At 37.1% G+C, this 16,999-nt stretch overlaps 1 protein-coding gene across 1 annotated transcript in view; it reads left to right on the top strand.

Annotated features, from left to right (window-relative positions):
- Window positions 1–16,999, top strand: part of FOCAD (focadhesin) — a 302,193-nt gene that overhangs the window by 182,764 nt on the left and 102,430 nt on the right. The window contains exons 18-20 of the mRNA XM_019668206.1: window positions 773–856; window positions 7,820–7,952; window positions 13,278–13,463. Of these exons, the coding sequence (XP_019523751.1) occupies window positions 773–856; window positions 7,820–7,952; window positions 13,278–13,463 (403 nt within the window). The remainder of the gene's footprint in view (window positions 1–772; window positions 857–7,819; window positions 7,953–13,277; window positions 13,464–16,999) is intronic.

Genomic DNA, 16,999 nt, shown 5'->3' with positions numbered 1-16,999 from the left:
GGGCAGTGTCACTGGCCCTCATATGTGGGATCCGAACCAGGGCCCTCTGACATCCCAAGCCAGTTCTTAACCAACGCGCCTCTCGGCTGGTCTGATGGCTTCTTGATTTTGAAAGAATTATGACTATTAATAAATTCAGGTTTTAAATATTATCCTCAGCTTAACGCTTGTTGATACATTTTCACCATGAAGTACACTTACTACTTTGTGAAGCTGATATTTGAAGAGAGACTGTTGCCATTGTCTCATTTTTAATGGTCCTTCGTCTTTCCAGCTTTGTCCCTCCCCCCACCGACAAGTATATCAAACAAACAAAAGTGCTGTCCATTTTTTAGATGTAGTTTCCAATCAAGGAGTATAGAGAAGAGGATGTCGGTGATGTTATACCTGACTCATGCGTGAAAGAGCTTAGATTCCAAAAGCTAACTTTCCCTGTTAATACCTGGAACATCCAAATCCAGTTCCAGGCCTATCAGACTGAAACCATTATACACCGTCCACTAAGCCATACTACCTCATGGGGCCTGAGCGATTATGAGCTACTTTATGTTTAATGTCCAAACGAGGATAAAAATTTAGTGCTTCTGATCTCCTCTGCCCAATGCTGTTTTCTCTATATTTTTAATTAGAACAGATTAAGCAAGGCTCGAATACTATTTTTTAAAGTTCTGACAATAGAACTTTGAGGTCGGTGAGGGAAGATATTCTTCTTCCAGAGTTGATTTTTAATATGTGTTGTTTCTTTTGTTTGTTTTACTTGTACCCTATCTAGGACCCAGTTGTAGCAAGTGCTGCATATAAATCTCTCTCACACTTCAGTGCCGGAGAGCACACCATTCTTCATCTACCTGAACAGGTAGGCCTTTCTGCTTTCTCACTGATCCCTTTTTACTGCTGGGTTTTACTTTATTTGTATCCCCTCCTCTTAGGAGATTCGTACCTGATGGATGTGGCTATAACTGTAGATATGTTCTCCATAAAAGATAAGACTTTATATTATCTGTTTAATCTGTAAAAGACTATAGTGGTCTTAGACGTCACAGGTAATAAATTTAAAATAGTTTTGAAGCAGATGGAAGACCCCTATGGTGCCAATGGAGCCTCCTTAAGGTGACTGGGTGTATGGCTGCATGCCTGTGCCCATGGCTTACTCCAGAAGATGTGTGACACTGTGGGAACCATATTGCCAAGTTAGTGCGCCATCTTGGACTTAAATCCAAGCATGGCCTGCACTGACTAGGGCTTATGCTACCTGTGTAGCCAGAGAATTTTGTTTGTGACACAGCATTGAGATGCCATGTGAAAAGATCTGCTCCTTAACAGTTTAGTGTAAAATGACATGTAGGTTAGCCCCGGAGAACTTGGAAATGAGGAAAGTATCACTGTCATTTAAGGGTTAACACATAGTGTGACATTATCTTAGTATTTACGCTAAACTAAAAACATACAGCCTTTTCTAGTATCTACTTAATATAACCAGCTTCAAATTATTAGGTTATGTTCTGGAGTTAAGTGTCTTGATTTCACATTTAGTGTTACTACTAATTTAAATGCGCTGAAATGTATACAAACTTTTACTGAATGCCTAAGCATGGAAGGCAGACATTCTGTGAGAAGAAGTTATGTGTCACATTACCCAGAATCTGTCCTTGAGGTCAAATGGCAAGAAGTTTTGGTATGAGTTTCTTGGGGTCTTCAGGCATTAAAATGTGTTGACTTTTTCTTCTAGATTGAGTTTATATGGAGATTAGATACCAGTAAGAACCAGGCAAACTTCTGTTTATTGAATTGAACGGGAGCCACCCATAAGCAGGACTGAAGGATAGGCTCTTCTTATTAAACCAAATCCTCAGTAACACAGGATTTCCTGTGTTACTGAGGACTCAATGACAGATTGGCGGGCTTGCCATACAGTTATCGCAAATGGGAAGCCTTAAGAAAAAGAAATTTTATGAGCCTATGACTCATAAAAAAATATGGGACTTCAGACTGCACCGTAGTGACTAGCAATACCCATAGCTTCTTAAAGAAAAAGAAAAGAAAGAAAAAGGTAAGAAAAAAAACAAACAAAAAAGAACTACATGTAAATTTGGTGTGTAAACTCCTACCAATAGATTAGCTGCAACATCTGGGAAGATATCTTTTATTATTATTACTTTTAATAAGCAATTGCTTATATAGATCACAGCACAACTACCTTTATTTTTAGCTATTATTCCTGTACTATTCCAGCTGGAATAATAACTTTTATTATAACTTTTACATAGTATTGACTATTTATTTAGTCTCTCTACCTGTTTAAATATTGACATGTTTATAATTTTTCCTACTTTAGGGTTATATCCAGTTTCTGATTGTATTTGTTAGAGTTTACACTCAGATAAGTGCTATACTCGAATATTAGATATTTTCTTTGTTTAACTCTTCTATAATTTCTGATCCCCGAGTAGCCATAGCCATAATTATTTCTTTATACCTTCCGACATAAAGGTGAGTGACGTACTTAGAGTTGAGGCTTCTGGGCATGCTTGGCTTTTCACCATCAGGGTGTGAAGAGCTGTAAAGGAAATCTCTAAGACTTATCCTTCTTTAGCCATGTTTTTCAACCTTTTCTTCTGCCCTGACCCCCTTCTGAGATATGACTCACTCCCGAAAGTAACAATGGTTCACTATTGTGGATATTCTCAACTGGGGTTAAGATGAGGGAACGTAAGTGGTTTGAAAAGAGTCTGCCTCGGATGCCGGTTTTTTGATGTGGAAGACCTACCTCCTCATGGAGAATCATTGCTTCCAAGGCTGCACCATGCGTTCTTCTCCTTAGTGCTGATTACTGGTTTTCAGTTTGGCTGTTGGAACACCTAAGGACTAAAAGTCCAGAGAGTGGTCAGTGTGTGTTCATATCCCAAACAAGTCCCCAAAGCTAAGGAGACAACCGAGTCAGCTCCCCACCTCTGTTTGTAGATGATGACAGTGATGTGAAACAGGCTCATTTTCTAGGAAAGCTTATTTTTAGTTGTTTCAGAAGTCCCTGCCAGATAAGGACTTATTGGGTTGTTGGAAAAGTCATGACGTATTTTTTCTATGTATTTCATTACAAAAATGCATCATGACTTTTCTGACAACCCAATATATAATATAAAAACTAAGATTCTCTGTTGTCAGAGATTACTCGCTTTGCACCAAGGGTAATTTCATGTACTCACAAAATTGAAGGTTACCTATACCTTTCCAGATGAAAGTACATCCACATTCTCTCTTTCTGCTTGTGGAAACTTGTGAAATAATCTTCTAAATGGCACAGTATGAATTCCAAGTAGAATTAAAAAAAAAAGATATAATGCATCCTTAACAACGTGACTCCTTTTGGGGATTATAATTCAGCTATTTTTGTAAGCGCTACCCTTCTTTGAATTTAGTAAAGAAGGATTTCTTGTTTGATGCATCAATTTAAAACTGTGAAACTTGTTGAAAACTAAGAGGCTGGTAGAACAAAAGGTGTTAGAGGAGTGGCAGACATCAGAAAAAAGGTTTAGGGTTGAATAAGACATTACTTCTAAGGTAGGTTAGAAAACATCATTGACTAGTAGAGCTGAATGAGACACCCTGTGAGTTAGGGATTTGGCGACTTGCATTGGTTTAATAATTATTTATTGGACATATACTAAGTGCTAGGCCATTTTATGAGCTGGGAATTTTGGATGAATGCATGCTTTATTGGTTTGTGAAAATATCGTTGTTAATCACTTGAAACACGCAAATCTAAAGTTGGTCAAAAAAATGGGGGGGGCTCCTATGTGGACTTGTTGATTCAAATGTTAAAAAATAGACATGAATGCTTTCTCCCTTTTGGTTTGTTTTTCTTTGTGCTTTTTAACTATTTGTCCTTCTCCTCTGCTTTCTTTAGTGCAAACATGAACAAACAAAAAGCTGTAGAGAATTGTTTTTCTGATAAAACAATCAGTAATGGATAAATATTTAGATAGAAAATTGACTCTCCTCTCTGACTTGGGTTCATTAAGAAACATTCAGCTGTATGAAAATTAAACTTTTTATTATAGAGATCTTAAGATAAATGGTGTTGTTGATTTCTGGAGTTAATTTTAGAAGTGAGTAATATGAAAGAACTCATTATGCATGCTGAGTTGGTATTAATATGGTGTAACCTGTTCGGCTTTGACTTAAGTGAATGTCAGTGCATTGATCAGAAGCTGTTTCTCTTTTTAAATGAATGTATGCAGATACTTGACATGTTCCAAATAAAATCCTCTTTATGCACAAAGTCCTGGATTTTCATGGGTTACACACACACAAAGGTGGTTGAAAGGTTATCTGTTTCAGAACCCAGAGTGAGTCATTTTGTAGGATAAACTTTCCAATATTCAATTTGAAGCAGATTTTAAAAGCAATTTATCATTTTATATTTGGCTCTCCATTTAAATTTCTTCAATAAAGCATAGCTATAATTGGAAGGTTATAGTTGTATGTGTACATGCAGGTGTGAGTGGTTTAAATATATGTATGGTTTTCCTGGGTGTTTTAGCAACTAATGTAATATAATTTCCAAAATCATATAATTTTAACGTGTGTTTTTTCATATGACGTCTCTTGATTTTTCTTAATTGTACCCACATTGATCGTATTCAGTTGCTGCACACAAACCAAGGGAAAACACTAGAGCTAGCATAAGGAAGCTGGAACAAATAATTCTTTAAGAGATGAGCAGAGGAGGATGGAAAAGTAATGGAACCAAGGGCTAACAATAAGTGCTAATTTTAGTTCAGGAGAATCAACTCACCTTGAAGAAACAGAATTGAAGGAGTAATCATACCATTATAAGCAGGCCAAGTGTGTCATCTACACTTAAATTACAGTATACCTGTAGTTTTTTTGTTAAATATATGCATAATGTAAGATGCAGGCATATGCTGTTTACAATATAGCAGATAAATTAACATAGGCATTCAGCTTTGTGAATGTGAAATTGGACAAGTTAAGATGGATGAGTAGATTAATTCTTTTTTTAATCCCCAACCTAGTAGGTCTTGCGTAGTGGCTCTCAGAAATACTGATGGCTGGGTACTGTGACTCATTTTAAGTAATTTAGGTTGAATGAGCAGAAAGACTGGATAGGCTAAAACGTGTGCAAAAAAAAAAGATTGTATATTCCTTTCATACTAAATAATTCTGGAATTAGAAACATGTGGTCACTCGGCATAGATCATTCACCAGTTACGGTCCCCCTGAAGGTGGTGGTGGCTTCCACTTCCCCTTCTTATTCTTCCCCTTGTGCTGCTAACGCCTCTGACCCCCCTCTCCTCTCCCCTTTCCATTTCCCCTCTTTCTTATATCCTTCCTTCCTCCTTCCTTTCCCTCCTCCCTCTCTCCTTCCTTTCTTTTTAAACAGCCTTACTGGGATATAAGTTACCCATCTGAAGCATACAATTCAGTGGTTTTAATATATTCAAAGAATTGTGCAACTAATCACAGAGCAACCACAATCTAATTTTAGAACATTTTATTAGCAGTCAATTCCCATTACCCCTTTCCCCTCCCCGAGCCCTAAGCAACCATTAATCTACTTTCTGTCTCTATAAATTTGCCTGGCCTGATCCTTTCCTATAATGAAATCATATAGTATGTGGTCTTTTGTGACTGGATTATTTCACTTAGAATAATGTTTTTACAGTTCATTCACATACAGCATGTATCTTTACATCATACCTTTTTGTGACAGAATAATATTCCATTATATAGATAGGCCACATTTTGTTTTTTGTATTCATCAGTTGATGGGTGTTTGAGCTGCTTTCTCTTTTTTCTTTTTTTTTGCTATTATACATAATGCATTCACATTCATGAACATTTGTGTGCAAGTTTTTATGTGACTGTATATTTTCATTTCTCTTGTTTATACACCTAGGAGTGGGATTGCTGGGGGCATATAACTGTGTTTGACTTTTTAAAAAACTGACAAACTGCTTTCCAAAGGGGCTGCAGCATTTTACATTCCCACCTGCAGTGTGTGAGGGTTCTGATCTCTCCACACCCTCACCATCTCTCTGAGTTTTCATATTAGCTTAAGTATTTACCTCTGCCTTCCACTTCCCCAGGTCTCCTATCAATTGTGAATATGATATACTCATATATCAAAGCTCCCAGTGCTCTGATGAGCTGGTGCAGTAACTGGTGTGACCGATATAGTCTCCAGCTGTAGGCATTGTTGTCTGTTTGCCCAGTATGCTGTTCAAATATTATTTTCAATTTGTGCTGTGATGTGTAAAAAGTCAGGAAGCAAAGCAGATGGACCAGAACCAACTTCTTTGGGGGACATTTTAGGCAACTAGGACTGGTTAGCATCTCTAAGATAATTCCTGACGATATTAAACCTGGAAACTTCCAAGTGTGTATGCAGACCAGAGACCCTGCTTGTCAGAACCAGAAGGTGTGCAAACATGCCAGGGTTTCTCTGGTATGCACTGATGCCAACAAATGCCATCATGCCCAATGTGGATCATACAGTATTTTTATCTCTGTAATTATGGCTGACTCGGTCCTCTGAGAATTAGGTACTCAATATTGATTGAATCAGAATTAAATCTTGTCTTAGAAAGTGCTCAGGTAGACAGGTTGCCTTCACTCCTTCACTATGGAAGAGAACACTAGTTATGGTTGAAAGGCTTCATTGGAGTTGAGGTTATTATACTTAAGAGAAGCATTTCCTCTTTTTTTTTTAAATTCCCCTGCAAGAATCCTGACTCAGTGCAGTTCCTAAATGGAACAGTTCTTTGGGGACCTATGAAGAAGGCAGTCTGCAGGAATTGTTAATTATTTCTAAAAATAACTCTGGGAGACAGGCTAATGGTAATGACTGGGTTCTGGCACTTTATGGTTATAGCGACCACTTTTATATATTTAGATTTCCTCCCTAATGCTTAATATCTCCACGTGGGCATTATGACAGTGTGTCATTGAACGTATTAAAAAATTAAGTAATTGCTTGACATTATTTATATCTTGTAGAAACTACAATAATGATAATATTTTTACTTTTTTTTAATTTTTAATTTTTTATTATTAGTTTCAGGTGTACAAAACAATGCAATAGCTATCCTTTTCATCCCTCATAAAGTAACAACCCGCCTCCCCGCATCGATCTTTTAACATTTTTTATTTTTGGTTCAAACAAACCTAACTAATCACAGAGCAACCATAAAAATCTTAAAATTGCAAATCATACACAATAAAGTAAAGCTACCAATTAATTACAGATTTTAGTGTTTTTATATTCTATAGCAACAAACTGCCAAGTCTAAAAAAAAAAAAATCAACTAAAGCATTCTGTCTTCTGTCCTTTCCTGATCTTGTCTATATATGATACTGGAAGATTTTAAGCTTTGTCATAGTCATGTGGCTGGAATCACAAATTAAAAAAGAAAAAAAATGTATTCAGACAAGGCAAATATTTAATTATAAGCCATGGAAGTTCAGTATATTGAATGTGTCAGTGTTTGCATTTTATTGTCGGATGGTGTAAAATTTTATTAGTTTTCTATAGTAATCATTGCTTATATTGACTTATGGTGATTTTCTTGCTACGTTATCGTTAGTTCTTTACATGGACCTGGGATTGTATCTAATAAGATGGTTAGAGGTTAACATCTAGTTAATCTGAAAATAAACAGATTTTTAAAAAGTAATTTTTAATGGTCTTTTGATGTTATAGAGCAAAGAGTCTAACTCAGTTTTTAAATCTTGACATAAAAAGGACAAAGAAAAGATTTTACATAATGTTTTAGTATTGCCTTCTCTGTCATTTTAGATAAGACCAGAAACCTACATGCCTGCTGAGCGAGATGAAGATGAAGATGATGAGGAAAAGGATGTGGATCTTTCGGTTTCTGGCTCTTGCTATCTCAAACTATTGTCACTCACTGCACCTTTGGTTTTACCAGGTAACTCTTATTTAGTGGTAGGGCAACTAGCTTTTTTCACTGATTTTACCTATCTGATTAATTGTGTTCTCTTGTGATGTGTACATATTATAGCTTACTTTAATCTTACATACTTATTTTCTATCTGAAATGCAAAATATATCCATCTGTTCTATAGGGAATGCTTGAGGTTGTTTGATATTCAAAACATACTGAATATGTTAGACTCAAGTGAAATTGAACTGGAAACTAAACAACCATTTTGACTGAAAATTAAAAATACATTTCAAATGCTAAATTTATTCTGCAAGACACATTTGCAGTGGGACTTTAAGTCACGATTCAAATAATGGTTCATTATTATATAAGCTAACTGAGAAGATCATCAGAATTTCCTTTCAAGATTTACTGGGTAGTTTCATCATTATAAATTTATTCTTTCTTTAGTGTTACCCCAAAAATGGTACCAATATTTCAAGAACTATAAATTAATACCTTTTAAAAGTAGGTCAAACTGTATGGTCATTCAGTTTTGACATAAAGTTTATAGGACTTGGCATTTAAAAAATTACTCTAATTATATCTAATTATTCTAATTCAGTATTAGCCAACATTTTGCTGAGCAGGCATCTATTACCTGTTCTGTCCCAATTCTTCTACCTTGAATGTTCAGGGATATGAAAATTTAATTTCTGAACATCGGAGCACATATATCTTTACGGATAAATGTTTTCAGATTTTTTGGGTAGATACCCAGGAGAGGAATTGCTGGGTCATATGTAATTCTACTTTTAATTTTTTAAGGAACCTCCACACTGCCTTCCATAGTGACTGCACCAGTTTGCATTCCCACCCGCAGGGTATAAGGGTTCCTTTTTCTCCACAGCCTCTCCAACACTTGTTATTATTTGTCTTGTTGATGATAGCCATTTAACTGGTGTGAGGTGATATCTCATTGTGGATTTTATTTGCACTTCTCTGATGATTAGTGATGTTGAGCATCTTTTCATATGTCTATTGGCCATCTGTATGTCCTCTTTGGAGAAATGTCTGTTCAGGTCCTCTGCCCATTTTTCAATTGGATTGTTTGTTTTTTTTGCTCTTGAGTTGAATGAGTTCCTTATATATTTTGGATATTAGCCCCTTATTGGAGGTGTTGTTTGCAAAAATCTTCTCCCATTCAGTTGTCTGCCTCTTTATTTTGTCGATGGTTTCTTTTGCGGTGCATAAGCTTTTTAGTTTGATATAGTCCCATTCCTTTATTTTAGCTTTTACTTCCCTTGCCTTTGAAGTCAAATTCATAAAATCCTCTTTGAACCCAAGGTTCATAAGTTTAGTACCTATGTTTTCTTCTATGCAATTTATTGTTTCAGGTCTTATGTTTAGGTCTTTGATCCATTTTGAGTTAATTTTGGTACACAATGACAGATAGCAATCTAGTTTCATTTTTTTGCATATGGCTTTCCAATTCTTCCAGCACCATCTATTAAAGAGGCTGCCTTTTCTCCATTGTATGTTTTTGGCTTTTTTGTCGAAAATTATCTGTCCATATTTATATGGGTTTATTTCTGGATTCTCAATTCTATTCCATTGGTCTATGTGTCTGTTTTTCTGCCTGAAACCTATGTAACTTTACTAACAGTTGTCACCCCAATAAACTTTAACTTTAAAAAAAATTTAATTTCTGAAAAGTAAGTTCAATAAACACTTTTCAGTCATAATCCCATTAGCCTGTAAGTATGGAAGATTTTTCCTTGGTTTCATCCCACATGGAGATTCCTGAGGATTTCAGCCGAATATGTTATTTATTTTCAGACAAAGCCCCTGGCCCAATTCCCCACCTCCTTTCGTTAGAGAAAACTAAATGTGTACAGCTTAGAGTTCACCTTTTCTTTATTCCTGACATCCAGAACAAGCCTCAAAGACATGTTCCCTGTTCCTCTCTTCAGTTCTAACCCACTTCCCACCTCAAGGTTCTTCAGAGTCTAGGACCTCTCCTGCAGTTAATAGTGAGTCTGAGGAAGGAAAAAGCCTTTGGTTACTAACGTTCCTCCTGTATCCTAAAATAGCCTTAGAATTAAAAGGCCCCTTGAGCTTTTTAAATGACGTCGTTCCCTTCTACCTACATGGATCCCTCACCCACGCTTGTGGTTTGAGAAGAAGGAGAAGGGGGAAGATATTTGTTGCCAAGGTATGCTGTTGTTTCTGTCCTCCTGATCTGTGCGGTGCTGTAGTGGCCAGTACCCGGCTCCTCTACCTGGCTTGTACTTGATGGTTGTTAGCACCTCTCCTTGAGAAAGGAGGAGTGGGGGAGTGCAGTGAGTGCAACAACGGTATCTGTGTGAGAAAACTCAATAATCAGGTGGGTGGTGTAGATGCTCTCTGTGTCTGGCTAGCCATGTCACCATGGGCAAAGTTCTTCGTTCTTCATGCCTCACTTTCCCAGGGATTCCTGGAGAACTCAGAAACAAAGCAGGAGAAAGGACCAGCCTTCAGAATGTACACCCTGGAAGGCCCAGGGTGGGTGATACATATCAGGTCTCTAGGGACAGGAGGCAGAAACCCGGTTGCACTGAATCTAAGTGCATCCTGGCCCTTTGCGCCTCTTATTTCCTTTCAGGTAAACACAGAAGCAGCTGCCAAGCAAATCCAGTAATCTGCATAATTTTTAAAAGAGGTGTGACTGGTATTGATTTAAAATTTTTCTTTCAATTCTGAAATAACGTTAGACTTACAAGATGTCACAAAATCAGTTTAGAGAGTTTCCATGTTCTCTTACCCTGCTGCTCCCATAAGTAACATCTCACGTAGCCTTAGTTCATTATTAAAGCCAGGAAACTCACATTGGTACAATACTATCAACTATAACCTCATTCGATGTTACCAGTTTTTGTTTTTGTTTTTTCATACAGTACATAACCTTTTGGGTTACCTTTTTTTTTTTTTTTTTCTACTCAGCATAATGTCTTGGAATCCATCCAAAAGGTTGCCTATATGAATTGTGGGGTTTTTTTATTGCTGAGTAGTATTCCATTGTAGGATGTACTACCTACCATTTGTTTATCCACTCACCTGTTGAACGACATTAGGGTTGTTTTAGAAATTTATATCTGACACTGTGTTCTGCATATTTTCAGCTGTTCTCAAATTCTCACCTGGTTCCATGAAGACTAGGGCAAGGCTCCCAGACAGAGGGCAAAGTCCTAGTTGCCAACTGAGTGGCTGTGGGAAGATGGTGCTCCACAGAATCAGTGGCACTCCCGGTATCTTACCCTCATTTAAACCATTCTCAGGGCTGGAGTTATTTGAGAATCCTGAGTTCTCTGAAGAGCTTGATAAGTAGACACATTTCCAGGCTATGTGCAGATGGGTACTTATCTCTTGACATGTATCAGCTTTTGCCAGAATAGGATCCCTTCTGAGAAAGTATGAAATTACCTTCTCTCATCATAGCTCCTCTATCCTCACTGAGGTTTCTAGCTACATTCTGAAAAGTCTGAACTCATTCTCAGCTTGAAGTAGTCATACATATGCACACGAATGCAGGTATTGAGGTGTATGGCCTGCAACTGGATGTTCCTCATCTCTTTGATTTAAAGGGTGTATTGATTAGGACCTGGACAGGAAAGGCACATTCAGGTCCATATATTGAGAGTGTAACAAAGGGGCTATTTGCAGTTATGTTGTCAAGGTGAAAGGAAATTACAAGCAAAACTGGGTCATCTCAGAGTAGTTAATGTTCCTCTGTCTAAAGAGGTAAGGGGAGGTGGCGGTTAGGAGAATAGAAAGGGCATCTGTGTCACAAACAGGGCTGCCAGAGGGGAGCCAGGGCCTCCCTAAGAGGGATGCAGGCAACCTGTGGCAATCCTGCAGGTGAGTGTCTGGGGAATACATGCCCTGACCTCACTCTATTTCATCCTCTGGACTCCTGCTAGTGTCCACTGGATGAAGCCAGAGGACAAGGGAGCCTGTTGTACAGCTGTTAAATGTTATTGTTCCAGGGCACAGAGCAGGGTTGACAGGGTAGAGAGAGAATCTGCAGGGGTAAACGGAAAGCCTCCAGCACAAGTGTTCTCCAGGCTTTGAATGGAGAAGTGCGGTTGCATCTAGGAAGTGTCTATCTAGGAATGACAGAACTGGGCACATAATAGATGCTCCAGTGAGCACCTACTGCCTTTAATTGAACCAGAGTCATTTAAAGGGGACTTTTAGATCTGATATTTAAGAATGAAATTCCAGTTTAGTTAAGTGGATCCTTGCTTTTTGTTCCTATAATAAGAGACACATGCAGTGGCTTCCTTTTTTTTGTTTTCCATATGATTTGTTTAGTTTTACTGTTTTTTGGTGTTCTTGTTTCTGTATTGGGCAACCTCTAGTGGTCCTTCAGAAAATAACACTTGAATATAATCCTATATTTGGGTATCCTATTGTCTTCTGATCCCACATTTCTGTGTTGCCTTATAAGTAAAAATGTCAAGCTATAAAGACCTCGGGCAATTAGAAGAAACACAGCAAATAAATAATGAGCTAATACTTTGGTTTTTAATGCTTATACTGCTATTGCTACAGAATGATGGACAGTCATAAAAGGCCTCTCTAAAAATACCTAAACGACAAGAAGGAGTCAGTCAAACAGGAATCGGGGACTAGTGTGTTCCAGGTGGAAGGAATAGCCAGTGCTGTGGCCAGGACTTGGACATGAACTTCATGTTGCTGAAGAATGGAAAAGAGGCCACGTGGAAGAGTGCCTTCAACGTAGCAGCTGGGAAGGAGGGCGGATGGTTAGAGATGAAGTCAGAGGGGGTCGGGGCTAGATCTCGGAAAGCCTTAATCATTGTCAGAGGTTTTGATGTTATTCTACGTACAGTGAAAATCTACTGGAAGATGTTAGAGCTAAGAATGTCATAAAATTCTGGCTTTGGGTAAAGGATGGTTTATAGGGGGCATCATGAGGAGAAGACACGAAGTTAGTTTTTAAATTAGTCCAGATGAGGAAGAGAAGAGATAATGACTGAGCAAGAAATGAAAATGGGGAGAAATGGATGGATTTGGGATATATTTTTGAAGGTGGATCTAGAAGGAGTTGCTATTGGAGCACATATAAGCAGTGTAGGAAAGAGAAAAGTTAAGAATGACTAAGTTTTTAAGCTTGAATAACTAGGTGCCAAGTTCTGACTTGGGGAAGACTAAAAAAGGGATGAGAATCAAGAGGTCTCTTTTTACTTGGTAAAGTTTGGCCTGAAGTTCCTTTGTTTTATGTACACACACATACACACACACACACACACACTAGAATGTTTCTCTTCTAGTATACTGTATTTACTTTTGATCTTTTATCTCTTTCAGCTTTGGAGGAATTTTTTACATCGCTTGTGAAGCAGGAAATGGTGAATATGCCCCGTGGGGTGTATTACTCTGCGTTAAGAGGAGGTACATGCTCAGACCAAGGAAAGACTATAGCGGGAATCCCCAATTTTATGTTGAAAATGTATGAAAACAACAAGCAACCAGGTTTAAAACCTGGCCTTGCAGGTGAGCACAGTACATAGCATCACGGTACAGGTTGTTAATGTAATGTCTTAACTTCCATTTTCAAGTAGGATGGAATAGGTCACGGCGGGGCATTGCTGCTGCTGCTGCTAACATCTAGACACAGCTGGATAAATGATGAAAATAAATCACATTTTAAAGACATCAGACAACTGTAGAAACAAAGATGAATAGCTAGATGAAAATTCTAGAATGGGAGAATATTTTAGGACTGTTCCCAGCCCTGTGGGTAATACTCACTGATTCTCATTGTGGGCTAGGATTGGGGGTTGGCCAGGAAGAGGTCTGCTGGAGGATAGAGAAGCCAGTGGAGTTTGCAGTGGTTCCATGGGACTATGGTGATGTGATGGTTAATTTTATGTGTCAGCTTGACTGAGCTAAGAGATGCCCAGATAGCTGCTAAAACATTATTTCTGGGTGTGTCTGTGAGGGTATGCCCAGAAGAGGTTAGCATTGGAATCAGTAGACAGAGTAAAGATTCACCCTCACCAGTGTGGGTGGGCAACATCCGAGCTGTTGGCCTGAATAGAGCAAAAAGGCAGAGGAAGGGTGACTTTGCTCGAACTGAGACATCCGTCTTCCCCTGCCCTTGGACCTTGACACTCCTGGCTCTCAGGCTTTCAGACTCAGGCTGAATTATACCACTGGCTTTCCTGGGTCTCCAGCTCACAGATCTGTGTCTCCTATCACTTCTGTTTCTCTAAGACCCTGACTAATATGAGAGACAAATTGGAGATTGTCCTCATAAGATACTTACTGAATTATGAGTTTGCACTGAAAGTTAAAGAACTAGGCTGTTGCTTCTGAGAGGCAAAGTGAAATCTCCATCAGTCTAGTGGTGCTTAGGAAACAGACTGGCTGGGAGCATGGGTCTAAGAACACATGAGTTGATGTGGAAGACTTACAGCTCTTTTCACCCGGGGGCACTCACCAATTATGGCCTCAACTGGAGGCTAAAATTCAGGCTTGGCCTTAGCAAGAAGCTGGGGCAGAAGGTAAAGAAACCAATAGAGACCTTGACATTGATGTGGTGCCTGAGTGACAAAACGGGAGACTTGAGGGACCTTAAACACAGCCTGTTTCTCCCTTAAAATATTTGCCAAAATTTGGAACTCTATGGGATGGGAGAGTTAAAGAGGTAAGCTGTAAACCTCTGAGGACAGATCTGAATCTCCTGTAATTATTCCATATTGAGAAGTCAAAGACTGATTAGCCTGTTTGTTGAAAACCATGGGGGAGGCATGCCCTAGGAACAGGATTGAACCAGAGGTAGACTGAGATTTGCCAAAGCTATAATTAAGCCTAACCCAGTTCAGTCCCTGATTTGTTGAGAAGATCAGTCCTTCACTCTATCTGCTTAACAGAGGAGACGAGCTTAACATCATTTAGACTGAAATTTCTGTGGTTCTTTTATTTACTCTCCAGAATACAATGAAAAAATACTAGACATATGAAAAAGGAAAAAGCTAGAAATGAAGAGGACATTTCATGGAACTAAATAAATCACTCCTTTGAGAAAATATCACTATTCTAATCAGTATGCACAAAATCACATAGCTTCAAAATATATGGCAAAAAATTAGCAGAATTAGAAGATGAAATAGACCCACAATAAGAGTGGAAAACTTGAAAACATCCTTTTTAGTAGCTTGAACAAACAGACAAAAATAGTCAATAAATTTACAAAATATCTGAACAATACTGTGAACAAATTTTACTTAATTGACATAGCACTGTACCTTACAGTAATAGGATTCCTATGCTTTTTAACTGTATATGGAAAACTTACCAAAATAACCATATGACAAACCATAAACTTCAACAAATTTCAATACAATGAAGTCATTTAGAGTCTGGCCTCTGACAACAATGAGATTAAGTTAAAAATAAACAATAAAAACATAACTAGAGTGTCTCCAGTAGACCAGAAATTGAACAATACTCTTATAAATAACCTAAGGATTAAACTAAAAATCAAGATGGAAATCAGAAAAATATTCTGAACTGAATGATAATGAAAATAGCCATATCACAATTTGTAGGATGTAGCTAAAACAGTGTTAGAGGGAAATTTATACCTTCATTGCATATATTAGAAAAAAGAATCGTGATTTACACTTCCTTCTCAAAAAGCTTGGAAAAGAACAGCAAATTAAACTTAAAGAAATGATAAAGGAAGGAATAATAAAGATAAGAATAAAAAGCAATACAGTAAAAAACATAAAATAAAATCAGCAAAAAAGCCCCAAAAGTTAAATCTTTAAAAAGTTTAACAAAATGATAAAGCCATTGTAAGTGTGGACAATAAAATAGAGAAATATAGATTTCAGGAATAACAAAGGAGATACCACTTAAGACCCTATAGTATTCAAGAAGATAATAAAAGAATTTATAAAGAACTTCAGCCATTTGGATGAGATGTAGAAATTTATCAAAATATAAAACTTTGCAAAACTGACAGAAGGATAAATAAACTGTGTGAATAGTTTGATGTGTATTAAAGAAATTGAAGCTGTAACAACCATCCCACAAAGAAAACCTTAGATGCAGATGGCTTCCTTGGTGAATTCTTCCCAAAAATTAAGGGAGAAATAACAATGATTTTTCATAAACTCTAACAGAGAATAAAAAAAGAGGAACCCTCTTTATGAGATCAGCATAATAATCCTGATATCAAAACCCAACAAGTACACAAAGGGAATAATACAAAGCAATCTCTCCCATGAACATGGTTGAAAAAATCCACACACATACACCTCCCCTTAAAAAAAAAAATTAGAAAATTGAACTCAACAATACAAACAAAGGATAATACATAACAAGTGGTGTTAATTTAATGTTTGAAAATCAGTATAATTCATTACACTAATAGAAAAAGGCAGAGCAATCTTTAGATCTCAATAGATGCAGAAAAACACCTTTGAAAAATTGAGCTCCTATTCATGATATAAAAAAAGACTCATTAAACTGTGAATAGAAGGGAACTTCTTTTATTCTGATAAAGAACATTTACAATGCCATCTTTGTACTTAATACTGAAATATTGAAACTTTTACTCCTTCAGGTTGGAAAAAAGGTATGGATGCTTATTATTACCACTATTATTCAATATTATAATGGAGGCCATAGCTAGCATAATAAGCCAAAAAAAAAGGAAAAGAAATAAAAATCATAAGGATTAGAAAGGAAGAAATAAAATAGTCATTATTTGCAAATGACATGATTGTGTACATAGAAAATTCAAAATTATCTACAAACTGATTAGGGTTAATAAATGAATTCAGCAAGGTTACTGCACACATACAATGACCAAGATATAAAAATCAGAGATATATTTTGTATACCATAACAAATAAAAAATGAAATTTAAAAACTGCACTATTTACAGTAGCATCAAAAATATCAAGTATCCAGAATAAATTTAGCAAAAAGTATGTAAAACCCTTATGCTGAAAGCTACAGAATATTATGGAGAAAGATTAAAGAAATCCTAACAAATGGAGTGATTTATAATGTTT

This window comes from Hipposideros armiger, unplaced genomic scaffold (assembly GCF_001890085.2).
Source record: "Hipposideros armiger isolate ML-2016 unplaced genomic scaffold, ASM189008v1 scaffold_520, whole genome shotgun sequence".
In the NCBI taxonomy this organism is placed as follows: Eukaryota; Metazoa; Chordata; class Mammalia; order Chiroptera; family Hipposideridae; genus Hipposideros; species Hipposideros armiger.
Note: the sequence above shows the minus strand (reverse complement) of the source record. Positions and strands in the feature narration are given on the sequence as shown.